Here is a 20,729-nt window from a genome sequence, read left to right as displayed (position 1 = left end):
AAGTGCATTCATATTCAGTAAGCACACCACAGTGATGTGTACCAACTATATGTTGGACATGTAACATACCAAAAATAGAGAAGGCTGGCCTGATAAGCATTGTTCACATCCCTCAAAACCAGTTGAGCAACTTCTAGTACTGTCCTTAACAATTGAATACTGTCTCTAGTAAACTGTACCAGTTTAAGCCGTCGCCATAACCAGCTCACTACACAGTCAAAATTCTATCTGCGCTTTCAGTTAACTGCATGTAAGCTTAATGAAGTGTGAAGAGGCTCTAAAATTACTCACAGAAGAAATGTGAAAAATAGCTCAGCTGACAAAGCGCTTGGTGAAATACAATTTTAGTGTACAAAATGAATAGTGGTACAACACAAAGAGCCATCACAGAATCTTGTGTATAAAAAGAAACCAAGTGATACATGATGGAAGTTTTAGCAGAAGCAGAAGGCAGCAAATCTGAAACAACAGCCGTTCGTGGCTGAAAGAGAAGCAGTCAGGGACTGCTCTCTGTAAACACAGAATCATGACACAAAAGGAGAGGGCTTGGCATTTTTAAAGAACATGCACATTTAAATACGAACATACATTCATATAGAAGAAAAGGGTCCAATCCTCCACACAAGCAGTCTGGTGTGCTGGTTACTGAAAACAACATGATAGGAGCAACAACCGAGTTGGAAAGGAAACGTTTAAAAATAGCTGATTTGTTTTGCTTTTAAACAAGTGTGGCAGTCTTGCCTGCATCTGTGGAGTTAAGTACAAGTCTATGGAAGCCACTGATTTAAGGAATCTAAGTTTGTTCTGCGTGTCTGGGAGAGTCCTCCAGATCCAGACCCCTCACAGTAACTGGCAGCCACCCCTCTTGTGGCGCTTGCGGACCTGCAGGGCTGCTCTGGTAGCCATCTCAAACACGTCCCGCACACCGTCCTTGGTCTTGGCTGAGCACTCCAGGTAGCCAAAGGCACTGATGCGGTTGGCCATGTCTCTGCCCTCCTCAGACTTTACAGGCTCCTGGGGAGGGGATGGGTCATGTAAAGGCAGGGTTAAAAAAACACACTTGAAAGCTGGGACAATTATGATTAACATCTTATATATCAAATATAAACAAACCTGCTTCATTTTGGTCAACTCCCTGCGTGTGTGTTCATCATTTCTGAGGTCCTTCTTGTTTCCCACCAGGATAATGGGGACGTTGGGACAGAAGTGTTTTACTTCAGGGGTCCATTTCTCTGGAATGTTCTCTGAAAGAATTCTGATGCATGAGTATAAATTCCCAGCAAAGTGCATGCCATTCTTTTCTCCCTACAAGGACAAGGGGAGGAGTTTATCTTATGACTGTAACGGCAATCATTAAGAAGCCACTGACCCCTGGCTGATATGCTGCCCTTCTTTGGAAGGATATGTCATTATGCCAAGCCAGGCATTATCCATTTTAAATCAGTGTGAAAAAAACAATTTTGATTTTAAAAAGCTTTTTAATTTTTCAGCATGTTTTTTCTCCCCATTATTTTTTGGTGTGCTTATTTTGATGTTCCAAACAACAGAAAAAACTACATCTATTCTATTACAGGTTAATAAATGAGCTTCATGTTCATTAAACACTTCCTCTACCATGTATATAACCTGCAGGTCATATTTAGCTAAAGTGAGAGAGAATAGGAGACCTTATGAAAGGGTGGGGTAATTTCTTCATTTTAGCATACAGGAAGGAATAGCAAGAAATACGGCACTTTGTAAAAGTATTAGTACCTTTAGTGTTTTCAACATTTTAGCATATAGTAAAAGCAAAGAAAGCTTCAATACATTCAACTGAGAGCTATATCTGTGTCACACCAACACAAAGCAGTGGATTATTGTACTGTTGGAGGAAATTTTTATAGAATCTTGTTTTGTAAAATCCTGATTGCAGTGACTGTAATCTGAGGCGTTTCTTCATCAGCTTTGGACATCTAGAGCAGAACAGTGTTTCATAAAACTGGCTTTGTTTGTAATCCAGGTTTGGTCGTCCAAGTTTGGATAATTTCTTTGTCATCTAGGGTTCATAAATATTGCTAGCTTCGGCTTAATTTACTTATTTATTTAAGGCTTAATTTACCTGATTGCCTTAATTGCACCTCAGTTTTCCTTCACTCACATCATGCCCCAACTGCTCCCCAGACACAGAGACAGTAGTGCAGAAATCAGGGAACTACGCCCAAAATCTTTGTGGTATCTCATTTTTTTGGCGGCTGCAATTGACTGGAATTAAGTCTTATGAAAATCAGGCCCATATATAAAGTGCCTGAAAAGTTTTCTTGCTTTGTCAAAATAGAGGATGATCAATAATTTTGAATTAGGTTTTCTTACTCCGTTTTCACCTATTATATAGTTTGTATCTCGCCACTTGCCTTACTACAGAAAGATTTTATTGTGGGCAAAAAGAATGTCGATTTCAGGGATAGAAATATTTTGTCTTTTTTGTCTTAGCAAGAAGTGTAACTAAAATCTGATGAAATCTTTAAAAGCAGATTAAGGGACTCAACTACGACTTAAACCTCGAGACTAAAACTACACTAAGATGGAAAAAGTATTTGAGTAGTATTTCAGTAAATCCATTTACATTTTCATAACACTATAGGCCAACACATATAAAATTATGAGTGTAACAATCAGTTGAAATAACAGTCAACTAATTTATTAACCAATTAATTAACTGGAGTAGAAACTAAAACGTGGCTTTAACTGACATAGTGACCAACTTAGAGCAATAATTATACCAAAATTGAACAAAAATATATTAAAAGATTTCATTAAAGATTAAAAAAAAAAATAATAAATTTTCTCATCCTTCAATATGCTCTTTCCAGAACCCATCAAAACTTTTAGATTTGCTTGGTCTAATTCTGTTAAAAATCTTCAAGGAACCTTTGGTATCTGATTATTATTCGAAAAAAATAGACAGGTTAATCCATTAGCAAGACGATCATTAGTTGCAGCCCTAATCAGAATGTTGCTGAATTTCACAAAGGTTAAATGCTCCATTTAACCTGGATAATTATCTGTATTAAGAAGGAAAAGAAAAGAAAAAAAAAGTGAAGATTTCTGCATTTATTCAATTAGCAGTAGCCTGCCATCCCACTTCACTGGTGTTACTGATGGAAAGTGTCTCCCTTTTTTTCCTACTCCTGATAGGTTTCTACCAATGAAATACGGAACAAATTCATATTTCCTATGATTTCACCATGAACTCTGATCTACTACACCATCTGCTTTTATGCATGCTATTACTGATTAATCGAACGCGTCTTGAGTAAGTCCTGAGGCGTGTTTTGGAAAGAAATGTAGCTTAATATGTTTTGCTTAAGTTGAGTCAGAATAGATCGCCAAAGTCCGACTTTTTGAGCAATTTTTAAGAAATACTCCTCTGGATATTTTTTAACGTTGTTCCCTGGTAAATATGTAGAACTAAGGGTGATTGGATGCAGATAACCAGAACATTCATCTGGTTTTGCCACCAACTCTGAATAAAACTCAGGTCTAAGTAATTCTAAGACTAGATTAAATCTGAACCATTATATTTTTACATTATATCTCTGGATGTTTGTTTGGAATCAAATGGTCTGACCGTTTAGATTATTTTGGATCATTCTTCCAGTTTAAAATGAATCACTATTTAGTGTTGATCCAAAGAAACAACTGGACTGAAGTTTGTGGTTGTTTCTAAAATCATATTTGTAAAAAGTCAAAGGGGTGTTAAAGCTACACGAAGAGCAAAAATGAAAACAAATATTAAGTTTTACTGTGAAGGAAAAAAAAGTGTGTGCTGCCAAAATATTAATACACAAATTTAAACCAAACTTTATTCCTATAATGGTGATCTATGTAGCAAGGACAGTGTTCCCAATCGTCCAATATGTTGTGCATGCGACGGTCACTATGAGTCTTACCTAAACTGTCAGGGCTGTCTATGGAGAAGCACATAAGTATAACATCTGTATCAGGATAGGAGAGAGGGCGCAGTCTGTCATAATCCTCCTGGCCAGCAGTATCCCACAGAGCCAATTCCACCTGTGTGTGAAACAGACAGGATTAAAAAAAAGATATCAAAACTTGAGTGTTAAGTAGGAGCATAAGAAAGAGCGAACAGCATTTCAAGAGCTAAAACACTGCTGGCAAGTAAAAAGGTACATTTCTCTGCTAGCAGCTCTATAAAGCTTTTTCTCAGTCATAGAGGAAGTTCCCACACGCCTAAGGCTGTTAATCAAAGTGGTGGCAGTCCCAGAGAGCCTGACCTGCTCCTGATAAAATAAACCTAAAGAATTCATTTTTGAAAGCTCAGCAGATGAGCTACCACTTTTAGTACACTGTAGCCCCAAACTGTCAGTGCATGCAAAATTTGTATGACTTCAAGCCTCTAAAACTCAACTTCATCCTTAACAATAAATAAATTAATAAAAAAAAAAAAATCTGAATTCTGCTAGTTTCATTAAATACATTTAAGTAGCATCTAAAACTGGTCCTAAAGAAACTGAATGCTACATACAAACTAGAGCCACTGTACCTTAGAGCAACTGCAGTACCTTAGCAGGTTATCTGGACTTTTCACTCCATTTGGCCAAACCATTCAACTTACAAACTATCAGTTTACCAAAAGTAGTGGAGGTATTAGTATAACCTGGATTGAAATGGTTAAAGCAAAATAAACAATTTTATAAAAGGCTTTAAACTAAATGAGGTCACCATGGTGTGACTGGGGACAGAACAAGACACAATGTAGTTATTGCATCAGCAAGGTCTCTGCCAGAGATTTTAGAGCAGACAACAGAGCCTGGCAGGAACGGAAGACAATGAGGGTCATAATTTGTCATCTGTTGCACCAGGTTGCGTTGTCTAACACATTACGCTTATTTCCTGCACGATGTACAGTAGCGTCATTAGTGGACAAGTAGAGGAAACTAGCAAGACACACCTAGGTACACTGATCTACTATCCAGAGAAGCCTGACAAGATGTGGTATCAATGGAAGATGCCTCCTCTCTGACAAGGAAACCAAGTAATTCAACAAGAGGATTCAGAAGTTGGGCTGAAGGAAAATGTCAGCAGGAATCGAGCACTGATGAGATTAAATTTTGACTATTCGATGTAGCAGATGGCAAATTCGCTTAAGGGGTGTCACAATAATGAGTGCAGGCAGTGGTTAAGCATGAGGGAGGATCCTTGTAAGCCTGGGGTTACTTTTATTTTGATGCAGTTGGACAGTGAGAACTACACAGAAATAAAAGCAAATGTTTAACCATTCAAAAAAAAAAAAAAAAAAAAAAAAGATGACCATTTAAACAGGTATTTTTCACAGTGTAACTCTTCAAAGTATTATTGGGATTGACTGCATTAAAAATAAAGAAATATTAGCCAAAAGCTTAAAGGTCTGAGGGGCTGACACTGTGCTTGGCAAAGTTGTTTTCATCTTGCTGGATGGATTCTCTCAGCAGAAAATGTCCATGAGAACCTCAAAGCAGTTGAACTACTGAAAGTCTTGAAGAGGAACAGAGGAGGAAAAAGTGCAATCAAAACTATTTCATCATAACCCTAACACAAACTTTCCAATATCATGATCAGTGAGGACAGATTATAAGTGTTCCAAAATATATTCTGCAGTAGGACAATGACCATTAACATACAGCCAGTCATAGTCACAATGTTAGAACAAAAAAGAACAAGGAAGTCCTGGAAGTGATGGTAAAGCTCCCACAGGGCTCTGATCTGTGTGGGATTACAGGAAGCGTCAAAAAGAGAGGAGGGCTTCATCTAGAGAGCTTAGGAACAAGCTACTAGTAGAGTCCGTTACAAAACCAATCAAGTGTTTCTAAAAGAAGTTATGCCATTTCGAATGAACAGACGAAACATTTTTTTTTTTCAGATTACCAATTATTTTAACCACTTACCAAGTGAACCTCATTTTGAAACATTTATGAAATTACTTGAAAATTTTTTTTGTAAGAATGGCCTAAATGTTTTAGTTTTACACAGTTCTCTATGTGAAGTAAATTCAACTTTACATCAGATGAGAAAAAAAAAAAAAAGCTGACTGCAGATTTTGCAGGACAAGAAAAGGGAAAAGGAAATTAGTCATGATCTACAAAGGGCGGGTGAGGGGGTTGTTGGTGGGAATTGAACCCTAGCAGGAAGTTGGCACAGATCCACTTCCTGTTGTTTGCTGTAGAAGTCTACCTTTTAAACAATGAAAGGCCCCAAAGGGTTAGCTCAACTGCACATTTATATTCCTTATTCAAAATTGGCAGCTGGTTCATAACAAACAAGGTCAAGAGTGCTGCACAAATGGCCTGTTCTGAATATCCTATTATAGCAGAAGTGAAAGAAAAAATTTAATCCCTATTTACTTCTTAATCGGAACAGTCCTCTTTCTGCAGTCCAAAAAATATGAATCATGTCACTAGTATAAATATTAACTTATTTAACCTTCCTGGTACTAAATGATTTAGGTACCAAATCATGCTTAGATTTTATTAAACTGAAGGTTAATGTATATGAATATACTATAAATGTACAGACTGTCCATTGTGAAATGTTAAAATGATGATTACCTGTTTGCCATCAACTTCAATGTCAGCAATGTAGTTCTCAAATACAGTGGGGACGTAGACCTCTGGGAACTGATCCTTACTGAAGACGATGAGCAGGCAAGTCTTCCCACATGCACCATCTCCGACTATCACCAGCTTCTTTCTGATTGCAGCCATCTAAAAACAACAAATCAAGATTAGGATATAGGTTAAGGCTTGACCCAGTATAAACTTTAGAGATACTGAATTTAAACAAATGACGAAGGAGAAGGAATGAGACCATAAATGGTGTGGGAACAGAGGAAAAAAAGGGAGGTGGGGGGGAGATGACCCAAGTCTGTTATAGAGCCGCACCCTCTTCCTTTCCCTAGGCCGAGTGCAGTCTATGGGATGGAGAAGACTGTTTGTGGAAGCCCCGGGGCTCTACATAGTGCTCCATCTTTACAGTTCACTTTATATAGGGATTTACCATTTCCCTACAAAATATAACTAGATCTATCAAATATGTGCGAATGTGGTATCAACGTATCTTGCCAGAGAAATCATGATAGTCGACCATTAAGGTTGTCAGAAGAATTGATACTCCCAACTAGCATCTGAGAGTTTCAAAAACACTTAAGCATTCTTCACTTTCATATAGCACCTTCGAACCTTTGTAAGTGTCAACCAACCAAAAATAACCTTTCAAAGTAATTCAAAGTTAAACTTTCTGAAGACATTGTCTTCATTAGTGTCACAAGGCAGCAGAATGAGCAACCCTTTGTTTCCCACAGCCTATAGGAGGATTTCCACATTTAACATATATTTTCACCCAATTTTACAAAACAGTAATCAATACATATAATTTTTATGTAGTTGCATCTCTAATCTAGGGGAGAGAAACACAGACCTCTAACCATACAATTATTCAGTGTTTTAAGTTTAAAGCAGTTATTCTAGGGGTGTATCTAAAGAGACCTGTGCATTATGTCACTAAATAAAAACATAGTTAATATGAAATTGGAAAAAAAGTTTCACTATTTTTCAGTTTTTTTTTATCGATCTTTGAGGTTTTGATTTAAACTGAGATCATACATCAAGCTGCTAAAATAAATTATGTAAGGGACCCTCAACAAATGTCCTCTTTTTTCTGTCTATTTACATTAGAAGGATATAAAGAAACAACTTATATTCAGGACCTAGCTCAATATTAAGTTAGCTTTTTCTATCTTAACATTAAATGAGGCTGGTCTACTGTCAGGTACTCTGGAGAGAGCCACCTGTGCTCTGTGATAGCCAGCTGCTCCTGCTCCATACTTCATAGTGACAGTGCCACCCCCCCCCGGCAGCAGCCAACACCAGATGCATCAAAAAGAAAATTAGGCTATTCTCATATAGTGAGTAATGGTCTGCAAAATGCTGCTATAACAGCTGTTGCAGCAGGCTTCCCACTGTGACAGTGGCACAACAAAGCACTTATTAGGGATAATCAGCCTTTTTTACCCCAGAAAATGTTTCAGTATAAGTGTTTCCATATTTCCAGGACAAGGAGTCCTGGAAGTGATGGTACACTTAGAGCACAGCTTTCCCACAAGACACATTGTCAGTCAGGTGTATTCTGACTACAGCTGGGCAAATTCTGCCCAGAAAGTACACTGCCAGAATTGTGTTTTTATTTTAATTATTTCCTGTTCCAACGAGCAAATACATGTGTGGCTCCAATGCTTCATTGTTTTTATGCTGTCTAGCGAAGTACATTGTTATGGGACTTATAGGTTATAATAAAAGGAGCTGACTTCTAGCTTGTATGCATGTATACCACTTACTCTTCAGATCTATTTGTTGGGAAAAACAATAAGCATGTGACTATCGTTTCTGATCAGTGAGAAAGTCAGAAATCCAAATTTCTGTATATATAAACAATTCATTCCTAGGGTCAAAAATGTATCTGACAAACAGAATAGGTTTGAGAGACTGAATGGTCAACTGTTTAATCAAATAATTTACTGCCCCAAAGCATCACAGGGGATAGTAATGTCAGCACTCCTTCTTACTCTGTACACCTCTGACTTTCAGTACAAGAGAGAAACCTGTCATCTGCAGAAATACTTGATGACTCTGCAATAATTGGGTGTATCAAAGATGGACAAGAACCTGAGTACAAAGAGCTGGTGAATCGCTTTGTGGCATGATGTGGAATCAATCATCTGATCCAGAATGTAGTTTCTGCAGGAACAAGTTGAATCCTATTAGTATTGTGGGAAAAGAAGTGGAAGTGTTGGAGGAGTATAAGTATCTCTTTGTCACCTGGACAATAAACTTCACTGGAGACACAACTGTGCAGCTGTCAAATAGAAGGTAAGGAGCAGGCTAGAGTCCTTCAATGTTTGCAGCAAGATCCTGCACATCTCTATAAGTCTGCTGTCAACAATCAGATCTCTTCCTCCATCATCAGCTGGGGTAAGGGCATCAGAGTAAATTACTTAAAAAAGCTCAACAAGCTGATAAAAAGGCCAGCTCTACTTTCTGTTTGCACTCTCACAAAAAACATTCTGGGGACCAAAAATGACCAATAGACTGCATTTTAGATATTTTCTTTTCCCAAATAGTTAAGTCATCTTGGATGTTTGATTCAGAACCACCATGTAATCCCCAATGCTTAATGATATGAAATATCATGTGGCATAATGTGGAATAATTGGCACAGTAATATGGCACAATAATATCATGATTTCCATATGTCCTTTACACCATTTAACCAAATGTCTCTTGAAAAACTTAAAAGTTCTTAGGTTTATTCATAATAAACAATGAACCAGTATTTTTAATCAAGAGATGCAATATCTTCTTTAAAAGGCTATATTTGTTTAGAAATTAATAAATTACAGCTGTAAGTATACTGGGAAATTTATTTTCAAGTCAAACACCAAGTCATTGTAATTGATCGTAATGTGTCGGGAATATTTATAAAAATGTTTAAAAAAAAAATCAACAACCATTTCATGTTTTTAATAAAATTTAACTCCAAGTAACAGTGAAAAAACAAGCGAAACAAAAAAAAAAAGCTTGAGTCTGTATGCAGATGCCAGATGAAACCACGGCTAAGTTGATAGCAGTATTGACCGACTCAAATTAAACAAAGACATGTTCTAAAAACTGAGCCACAGCATGCAAGTTTATACTTAAAACTACCTGAATAAAGGCTTAGAACCATAAAATACTACATGTTCACTCATTCAAAATTAAAAATCCTGCTTTAAATAGCAGTGGTATGTGGAATAAAAAGGGAACAAAGCTCAAAGTCAACTTTCCCAGTAAATGTCTTTCTCCATAAGGGAAGGTTGTGAACTGCCTCGGGTAGTAACACATTAGCTAGGGTTGCTCACCCGAGGGAACAAGGGTCAAAAATAGCACAAAACATCTAGGGATGGACAACCATAAAACAGAGAAATACTTCCTTTTCTTTTGAACTCCAAACCAACCTGTAGACCAGGAACTTAAAACCAGTCAAACCAACCATGAAAAAAAAGTCTTTAGAGACTATCTTTATCTCACTTCTCGTAATGCTCACCATATAATAACATTCCACTTTTGTATAATAGCTAGGGCTGAAACAATCAGGTTAAATCAATTAAAATAATTGTAAACTAATTTACAAAATCTTTAACTTGAATATAGACTCTAAAAGTTGTAAATGTACAAAATATGCAAACATTTTGTATTCAAAATGAACAACTTTTTTTGTCCATTAATATGCTCAATCCAAAGGATGTCAAAGGCTAAGGTCTCAGCTTTATGTGGTTTAAATTCTGTGTAAAATCTTCTTTAAGGAACCTTTTGCCATCTGATTATTAATCAAAACAAGAATTGACAGATTAATCGATTAGCAAAATAGTCATTAGCTGCAGCCCTAATAACAACCATATAGTTTGTTATCTTGTAAGAAAAACAGCTTCCACAGAATAAGTGTGGAAATAGATGGCCAGCTTGTTTGAAGTTTTAAAAGATTGCACGATATAGAAAGAATCCATATTTACTCCAGTGAGAATCTGTAAAAATTACAGAGCAATCCCTGCTTACTGGATCATCCAGGTTGCACCACGCCTTGTGCCTGCTAGAGATAAGAAACTACCTAGACAAAACAGTATCTGATCCAATGTCAAGACAAATATAGCTTAGACAGTCTCTAAAAAAAAACAAAATACATCGGCAACAAGGATTCAAACAACAACCTTTTCATGGTCATAAGAACAAGTTTCTCCTTTAATGTGTCCTCATCCCATTAATGTGGAAAAATCTGTCAGTCATACAATGGGAAAGAAAATCCAATCAAACAAAAGCTTGACAAGTAGAGCTGTGACAAACTAAAGTTGTAACTTTAAGTAACTTTTATAAGTTTCTTATAAAAGACTTTAAGTTGTTAAGTATTAAGTTCGAACAAATTCTTAATGACAAAAACTACAATTGCATTAGCTTTCAAAACAGGAATTGGGTCTCATTGGTAATCAGCTGCTCAGGATCTGTGATGACGTTTTGGAAAAACAATGCTGTATGTTAGGCAACAACAGAAGGATTAATTGTTACATAAAGGCCAATTTACATTTTTGTGTTTGCAGACAGTTAATTTTATTGACTTTAGAAGCCTTTTCCATAATCTACTGCCAAAATAAGTGTTTAACCCTGGATTTGACAGATTTTTTGTTTAAATTAAGAGCTGTTCAGGATAAATGAGCAACAACATAAAAGACAAAACAGAAAAAAATAAAGATCAATTTAATCTTTTCTTTTATCAAAAAGTATACTACTGCTTGGGTAATATAACTCAAACAAAGTCACATTTCAAGGATGAATCCAATTCTAGGTCACCTCAACCTGCTCAAGATCCAGGCCATGGAGGCTGAAGTCGGAGAACCAAGCTGGAGCCCAAAATAGGACAGAGCCACTGAGACTCCTCTCTGCTCAATTCATCACAGAGCACACAGCTCAGCTCAAAGTACACAGAAAAAGCGAAAAATATCACACAGAAGTATCCCCCCAGCTAGAGCTGGGCGATATGGCGATATATATCGTGAGGACGAGAGAAACATGTCTATCGTGACCTTTCTCCTCTATTTTTTCTATCGTGATAAACTTCTTTATTATTATTATTACTGCTAATATACATTTTAATATAATCTGTTAATATAACATTTTGCGTTTTTGCTATGCAAACTCTAAGTGTATATAACGAAAAAAAAAAAGAGAATAAAAAGATAATGTGTAGAGAACGTGGTTTTGCGACACTACACCGCTTTACGTCACGCGGCTTTGCACCATACGTTTGCGACATTACTGATGGAGAGAGCCCGTGAAATTTCTTTCTGGCTTGAAAAAAAATTAATGATGGACACCCAAGAAGATTTTACCGTTAAAGCGGAGCTGCCTGGCTTATATGCTAGTTGTCGGGCTGAAGTGGAGAGAGAGGTACGCAGTAGTGCGACGCATTATGCGTTGACTACGGACATGTGGATGAGTAGAGCAACACAGCCTTATACGAGTCTCACCATCCTTATCACGGACTGGACCCTCCGCGCTCGGTGTCTACAGACCGTGTACTTTCCTGAGGACCACAACGGAGTGATGCTCGCCCAAGGTATGAGCCTGACATTGCTATGCACTTTTGTACGTTCGCTAGTTTTACTATTATTGGTTTTACTAATATGCTTACACCAATGAACTGTGTGCTTTTACAGCATACGCATCCATTACTGGACCTCACTGATATTATAATTTATTCTGAAGGGGGGAAAAGTGAAGGCTACTGCACCTGTGAGTGTTGTGTTTACACACAAAGGTGCTGTAGCATTCACTTTTTCCCCTTTAGAGTAAATCATACTGTGTGTATTAGTGTGTACTGTTTGTTATAGTTTGTTGTATAGTACTGTTGTGTTCCATGTTTTTAAACTGTGCAGCACGTTTCTCTTGTGACTGCTGAAAAATAAAGAGAACAACTGAAACACCCATAATTGTGGTACAGGTCGTATGATGGATCACATTTTTAACTACACTGACACTCCTATCCAGTAGAACATGTGGGCATTTTAATTAATGTATTACCAGTGCAGACACATTTCTTCTTAAATAGGCGAGGCGCCTCCTAGTGGAAAACAAGGTAAGTGAAAGACAAGAGAAAAAACTGGCCTTGGAATTTTATAAAATGTCAATAACAAATGAATATTAAATGATTAATTACTGCAGCGCAATAGCCAAGATTCTATACTGTTCACTGTCATGGCCGCAAATTGCATAACTGGTGTTCTTGGTTTGGGGTTGGGATTCTCATATTAGGAAACAAGATGATGGGTAAAAAATAGGCGATGAAAGATTTTTTTCAACCCTGTCCATCTGACGGACTATGAAAACATAAAATGCAACATCAGTTGTGGTATATCGTGATATATATCGTTATCGTGATATAAAATAATCCATATCGTGATATAGTATTTTTTCCATATCGCCCAGCCCTACCCCCAGCTGCTCATGACTTCTGGTTTGGTTTTAAAAAAAAATTGGAAAGTCACAGATTTAGAGGGAATGACAGATGGAAGGTGGTCAAAAGTAAAAACAGACCAGCTGCAAAATAAAAGTAACATGAAAAATACAATACAAATGTGTCCAATATTCCTTGCATAAACATATACGTTATGCGTATAAAAGAAGTGGTTACATGTGCATAGCATGAGAGGAAAATATATAAGGGAGTTGGTCAACTTGTTGTCAACTGAGATAATAATGTGAATAGGCAGACAAACAAGCTTTAGTTAGAGGAGTTGAAGTAGCCGACTATATGGCTCCCTGTTCTTTACCATTTGCTCCATGACGTCAACATCTGGGGGAAAAGGTTGTGTATCTTTGGGTACTTCTATCTCTCATTATAAAAAATAAAATTACAGTACAAATGAAAGTCCACATCTGCAAGCAGTCTCAGCAGATTCACTGTGTCCCAATTCCAGAGTGAAGCCAAAAATTAAAGGAACCCTTCATGAGCTTAACTGCAGTTCTTAAAAAGTTGAGCCGTTTTGTTTTTATTTTGTTTTCCGAAGACCTCCTTATTTTCACAGTAAAAAAAAAAAAAATTCTTGAAATGCACCGGTTCCTAAAAAACAAAACAAAAAAACATGTCTCCTTGGAAATCTGGTCTGAAAGCTACCCACGCAAATCTAGGACAAGATACCGACGTAAATCGTTTTTCCAACACCTGGTTTGATAAACATCAATACCTTAAAAGTGTGCAGACTTGCAGCTCTCCACAGACTGTGACAGAAATACAGGATGGAAAAAACCCCAGAATGAACAATCACTCTTCTGTCAGTGCATGACTTGGTAAATCTCTGCTTGTTGTTTTGAACTGAGAAATTTCAATGCATTTCTTTAGCTCCTGATCATAAAAAATGCTGGTTGGTATGTATGATACAAAAGAAACAAGCTGCCAAGTCAAACTGCTTCTCCTTAAAATGTCAGATGCATCTTCGATCCAAAAATAGTTTACGAAAGCTTTACACTGAGTGCTGTGCTAGGTATTAAGAGGTCATACAAAACCAGTTTGTAATGAGGTTAAACAAATAAACATAGCCTTAAACTGAATGTTAAAAATTCATGAAAGGTATAATTATCTCATTTTAAATGCAGTTCAATCCTGCTGCATCTCTATTTAAAGATAAGAGATTATCAACCACTGTCTAATGACACAAACTCTGTAGGTTCTAAGTTCCCATAAATAAAAAAGTAAAATAATTTGACCCACTTGAGTAGGAATGTCCAAACTGCAGCTAAAGGACAACTACAACCCTAAAAAAAAAAAAAAAAATCCAAGAGTTGCATAAATAAGGTTTGTCAGCATATTAAACATTCCCCTTCCACATATACACTATATTGCCAAAAGTATTTGCTCACCTGCCTTGACTCACATATGAGCTTAAGTGACATCCCGTTCCTAATCCATAGGGTTCAATATGACGTCGGTCCACCCTTTGCAGCTAGAACAGCTTCAACTCTTCTGGGAAGGCTGTCCACAAGGTTTAGGAGTGTGTTTATGGGAATTTTTGACCATTCTTCCAGAAGCGCATTTGTGAGGTCGCACACTGATGTTGGACGAGAAGGCCTGGCTCTCAGTCTCCGCTCTAATTCATCCCAAAGGTGTTCTATCGGGTTGAGGTCAGGACTCTGTGCAGGCCAGTCAAGTTCATCCACACCAGACTCTGTCATCCATGTCTTTATGGACCTTGCTTTGTGCACTGGTGCACAGTCATGTTGGAAGAGGAAGGGGCCAGCTCCAAACTGTTCCCACAAAGTTGGGAGCATGGAATTGTCCAAAATGTCTTGGTATGCTGAAGCATTCAGAGTTCCTTTCACTGGAACTAAGGGGCCAAGCCCAGCTCCTGAAAAACAACCCCACACCATAATCCCCCCTCCACCAAACTTTACACTTGGCACAATGCAGTCAGACAAGTACCGTTCTCCTGGCAACCGCCAAACCCAGACCCGTCCATCAGATTGCCAGATGGAGAAGCGCGATTCGTCACTCCAGAGAACGCGTCTCCACTGCTCTAGAGTCCAGTGGCGGCGTGCTTTACACCACCGCATCCGACGCTTTGCATTGCACTTGGTGATGTATGGCTTGGATGCAGCTGCTCGACCATGGAAACCCATTCCATGAAGCTCTCTGCGCACTGTTCTTGAGCTAATCTGAAGGCCACATGAAGTTTGGAGGTCTGTAGTGATTGACTCTGCAGAAAGTTGGCGACCTCTTCGCACTATGCGCGTCAGCATCCGCTGACCCCGCTCCGTCAGTTTACGTGGCCTACCACTTCGTGGCTGAGTTGCTGTCGTTCCCAAACACTTCCATTTTCTTATAATACAGCTGACAGTTGACTGTGGAATATTTAGGAGCGAGGAAATTTCACGACTGGATTTGTTGCACAGGTGGCATCCTATCACAGTTCCACGCTGGAATTCACTGAGCTCCTGAGAGCGACCCATTCTTTCACAAATGTTTGTAAAAACAGTCTGCATGCCTAGGTGCTTGAATTTATACACCTGTGGCCATGGAAGTGATTGGAACACCTGATTCCAATAATTTGGATGGGTGAGCAAATACTTTTGGCAATATAGTGTATACAGCCTTTCAGAAAATAAGATGCAAATAAAAAAATCTTAAAATATAAATTTAAAGGTGGAAATGTTGACTTGCTTTGACTTTGTTAAATAGAGCAACAAGCATTTAATGACTTGCTGAAAAGCAGACTTGGGCACAGCCATTTGTTAGACTTTGCTTAATAATACAAGAAGTAAGGCACTTCCTGTTCTTCTTGTTATAAATAAACAAAAAATTATGAAAAATGATGAAGCTAAATATTCAGGGCACTGAATGCAGTTTATTTTCTTCTTTAAGAAAAAAAAAAAAATTCAAGCTTGGATAAATAATTTATTTTGGATTTACAGATCATTTTTACAGTAAATAGATCGATTTGCTAATTTCGTAAATATATAGAACCTTTAGTCTATTAAGAAAATAAAATGACAAAAAAAAAAAAAAAAAGGAGAAGAATCAGTCGTGCAACACTTAAGGTATAGAGGACGATTTTTTATTTCCTGGTGGATCATCTAAATAAGTGGTCCTCTTAATTTTTAATCATTCTGGCAATATGTTTACGTAAGGCCGTCCTACGTACTCGTCCCGTTAGCTATCTTTTTCTGCGCACATGCAGTTTCAGGCATATACGTATGGTGAGCTACGGCTTCAGACAGTCTTTGAAGCTCATCTTTCTCACCGCGGGTCTTTGAAAATGGCAGAGGGTCGTAAGAGAAAAAGTGTCTAAAAAATGTATGAGAAGAAAAGAAAGGTTTTGCATGTGCATTTCTTTCTTAAGTAGAGAGGGCGGGTCTTATAAAAAAAATAAAAAATGCGAAAATCCTCCACAATACCTTCTGAAAATACTGAGTGTTTTTATTCCTCTAAAGTGTTTTAAATGATTAATGTTGAAGTGCATGCAAATGAAGCCTTATATTTTCTTTCTCCAGCAGAGTAAATATTCGCTTATTTAAAAAATTGTGTTTAAAAAAGGACCATTTAAACTTGCAAAGCCATATGCATTGCAAGCAATAGTGATAGCATGTGTGAATGCCTAATATTATTGGAATATTATTGCCATTGGCCGATATTGGCTTTAAGACTAAATATCTGTCATAAGCTACTCTACCAATATAATTTACTGACATATAAGGCCCTCTTTTTGTGATAAAAGAGTTAGGACTATGCTTGCGCCAGCAGATTACTTTAAACAGACGCACGAGTCTGTTGCTAAAAAACTTTGGTGGCGTTTATCTTTTTTTACATTCCAGAGTGGAAAACCAAAACTGCTAGTTGCAATGACTAAACCAATAGGAAGAAAACCGCATAGTGTCTGCCAGTAGGTCTAGGGAGGGGGGGGGGGGAAATACATTGTTATCTTCCAGTTGAGTTGCAAAATATCGGCCAAAATTACAGTATCACGTATCCTTAGTAGCATACAATTATTTACATGTTTTGTTTACATGTTATAGTGCCTTCAAAAGTAACCATAGGAACAATTAACAGGGCCACTGTCTGGAGGAGATCATGTCAGTAGCCAAAGTTCACAAAACCACAAGTAATTGGAACAAAAGCAGCCAATCTGAATCAAAAATGTCATGTTAACATGTCAGTTGAAATATTGTGATGAGATTCGTGATGATGTGAATGAAATTGTAGCCCGACATTGAATAATTCTGCCACAATAAAAGCATTTGCCAGATGATAGATTGTCCAAGAAATCATTGCAATAACAGTATTGTCATTTAGTTTGAATCCAAAGTGTTTCCTCACAGAAGCTTTGACACCAATCCCATCGCAGTTTTCCATATCTTAGCTCATATTAATTGAGCTTATTTAAATATACATAATGGTTATTTTTAAACATGTGAATCAATAATCTATTGTGGTGTTGTCAAAAGTATCTATACTCTGAAAAGTATTGATACTCATGTTGTGTTTTAGAACATAGTACTAATTTGGCAGGGTATCGATACTAAATCCATCTAGTATTTTCATGCTTTTGCTATTGTTTTAGATTTCTATAAATTTTTTTACATTAACAGACTACCTCTAACAATCTTAAAATATTGATTGATTGTGCTATAGTACGGTTACTTATTTTGCATTTACTGGCATACTTATTGAACCAATAGAATCTGTGATTCTGTTGAGAAAACGTGTTGGGATTAAAAAAAGAGTGAGCTTTTCATCTTGCTAAATAGATTTTTATGCCATTAGTTATTTGGCATTCTTTCCATTCCAGTGGTAGAAAAAGTTGTATGAAGTATAAAATACTTTCCAGGGTATTGATATCAAGTTTGAAATTTTAGTAATGTGGGAACCCTTGTTTATAGTGACAGGCCTAACTGTTAATGCCTGCTGGAACAGTGGACCAAAAGCAGCAGGAGAGGATGTGACGTATGAGCAATGGATTTGAGTAAAAGAGGAACAATAAAAATGAAAGCTTGATTCTATTCGCAAACTAGTATAAAGAGTCTTGTGGGGCTACATGAAGTAATGAGGAGACACAACTACATCTAAACACCAAATCAGTAACAAAACTCCTGACAGACTGTTTTCTTTGTGCTTCTTCAAAATCTTTTTTAGTGCAATACTGCCCGAAAAAAAACACTCCATTGCAACTGGGTGATGTTATTTGGCCTCAGGGGCAGAGCTAGATGGGGGCCAGAGGTGGCCAAGGCCACCCTTAGCCAATCATTGGCTACCCCCACCATTTTTCCCTCCGCTAAATACAGACAGTGACAGCAGTAATACTCTCAAGGGGAATGTTCAAACTTAAACATTTTAATTTTTCATTTATTAGCAATTACTTGAAAACTAAAACAATATGGTTAATTATACACATCAAAATACTAACATTTAAGTTGATATAAACAGAATTCATGCTCTCTTCAGAACTAATTTTTTATGTTATATGGGGTAAAGCGAAAATTCTGCATCTCTGCAAGTCATCTAGGAGTCTTCAGTGAAATCATAGATAACTACTTTAATAATAACTTAATGTAGATATTAGTCCATGTAAATATTAATTTTATGCAGAACAACTTTTGATAATAGTTGCCAAGTAATGACAATGAAAAAGGTGTTCGCCCCAGAAATTTTGTCCACTAAACCTTTTATTTCGACAGAAAGGATGTTTAAATATGTGTCTATTTGTTAGCAAAGGCTGAAGGAAAGTAAAGTTAGTCATATTTAGAAAATATGGATGTTGTGCTCGTTCCAGTTTAGATTGACCCTGAGGTTCTGGTGTCTATCAGTTTTCAGCCACCTCTCAGTGTACATTGGTTTTCTGGCTACGCCTCTGTTTGGCCTGATCAATAAAAAATTAAAAAACATGCCAACCCATAATATTTCACAGCATATCATCACTAAAAAGTTGCATACAAGCTCATATATATAACCCTGCTTAAATTTACACCATACATGTTTTACTTGGTTTTCTCTAGAATGGGAATTATAATCCTGTTTGATCACAACAGGAAGTCTGTGATTGGTTAAATGTTGCCTCTGCCCAGCACTGGCAATTAAAATGTCATAGATAGAACACCTGGCAAACAGCAAAATCAGAATTGGAGAAAAAGCCGGAAGCAGTAGGTAGAATAAAACCCAAAGTATTCATGTCAAGCAGCATGGGAAACAACAGGGGATTGAAATCTAGTAGAAGCACATCAGCAGTCCTGCAGGTTTGACTGCGGTTCACGACAAACACCAGGAGGACAGATTTGTTATGGAGAACATGCCAAGACAAGGGAACAAGCTGCTGTGAGAGAGGAGGGTTTGCGCTACTGGAGCCCAGCAGCATAACAAGGGTGTGGTGACTCAGAGAAAGGAATTTCCTCGGGACACACTAATGTTTTATCCCTTATCTACAACAGAACAAAAGGACAGACTTTGACCACATAACCAAATAAGAAGAAAAAAAAAAAAGTCGAACATTTTGTGCTTTGTTTCGATATATTTCTGCTTTCCAGGAATTATTGCGTTACTGAAGAAATAAAAAAAAAAAACACCACAGTTCCCAAATCCCTGCTCGCCAAACAGGTTTTCAATAAGAAACCGAAAATAAAGTTAAGTGTACTTTTTGCACAGAACTAAACATGGCCCCCCACACACACACAGCTGAACTTTCTCCAGTTAATTACATTACGCAATGAAGTGAAGAATATAAGTAGAAACCGAGCAAAGCTATGTAAGAAACCAGGAATACGTATAAAATGATTTTCCATTACCCTGGCAAACAGGTGTGCCCCCCTCTCTCTCTTTTATTATCTGTATTTGCTGTCGACCAAACCTCTGAAACTATGAGGAAAACTTCCACCCAAGTCACAGGTTTCAACTCGCCAAGCTGCCGCTGGTATTTCGACTCATTAACGTGTTCACTGGAGCGGGTGGAACCGATACTTTCCCCGAGCCGTCAAACTGACATTAACGACTCCTTACGCCCCTTTTTAATACATCGGATGTATAAAGTATTAAAAATTGACGTTTACACCTCACCTCTCCCAAAGATTGTGCCTTCAGCTAACCAAGAAGCTCAGTGTTTCCCCGTTTGAGTGCCGTTCTAATATCCACGAAGCTAATCAGAGAGACTGGTCTGCCTGATATATTTGAAACCTCCCATCATGCTGCATTTGAAGAGCGCTCGGAAATTAACTGCCCTCGTTGAGGAACGATGAAACAAACAACAAAATTCCAAACTAACACAATCCGTTTATGAGACAAATGCAACAATTTTTATAAGGGTGTATTTATTAAATCCTTCTGCAACGACCAAAAGTAGTAATTTTGCGACTCTCAATATCTAACAAATCGAACAACATACCTTCCCCTTCAAATAGAATACTGAAATTTTCGAAGTGCAATCAAACATAGCACCAGTCTTGATCCTTTCATATTTAAGCGCCTGCTTTCCATTGGTCAAAACATTTCAACAGTTAAATGTCTCCTCCTCTTTACGGTTAAACTACAATGACATCATTTATTTACGAGATGGTGTATTTTAATCATTGTTTCCTATTTAAAATGGACTTTCAATTCCATGTAACATTTTTATCGCCTCATTAAAAACATTATTA

At 37.4% G+C, this 20,729-nt stretch overlaps 1 protein-coding gene across 1 annotated transcript; it reads right to left on the bottom strand.

Annotated features, from left to right (window-relative positions):
• Positions 1-328: 328 nt before the first annotated feature.
• LOC119785013 (rho-related GTP-binding protein RhoA-D) lies at positions 329-20,310 on the bottom strand. Its single transcript, XM_038287385.1, has 5 exons — positions 20,152-20,310; positions 6,585-6,740; positions 3,930-4,050; positions 1,114-1,244; positions 329-1,014 (listed from the first exon to the last, which is right to left on the bottom strand). Exons 2-5 carry the CDS (start codon positions 6,738-6,740, stop codon positions 841-843), a joined length of 582 nt encoding a protein of 193 aa, XP_038143313.1. The 5' UTR covers positions 20,152-20,310; the 3' UTR covers positions 329-840.
• Between the last annotated feature and the right edge of the window lie 419 nt (positions 20,311-20,729).

Source organism: Cyprinodon tularosa, unplaced genomic scaffold (genome assembly GCF_016077235.1).
Source record: "Cyprinodon tularosa strain WSP-4 unplaced genomic scaffold, ASM1607723v1 ctg239, whole genome shotgun sequence".
In the NCBI taxonomy this organism is placed as follows: domain Eukaryota; kingdom Metazoa; phylum Chordata; class Actinopteri; order Cyprinodontiformes; family Cyprinodontidae; genus Cyprinodon; species Cyprinodon tularosa.
This window is presented reverse-complemented; position numbering and strand designations above follow the sequence as displayed.

Bases quoted from the DNA above. Each gene is read 5' to 3' on its own strand.
- LOC119785013 (XM_038287385.1), bottom strand. From the start codon at position 6,740: ATGGCTGCAATCAGAAAGAAGCTGGTGATAGTCGGAGATGGTGCATGT. The intron at 4,051-6,584 runs GTAATCATCATT...TTTCACACACAG, and splicing joins TTGAAGTTGATGGCAAACAG to GTGGAATTGGCTCTGTGGGA. The intron at 1,015-1,113 runs GTTTGTTTATAT...TCCCCTCCCCAG, and splicing joins AGTTGACCAAAATGAAGCAG to GAGCCTGTAAAGTCTGAGGA.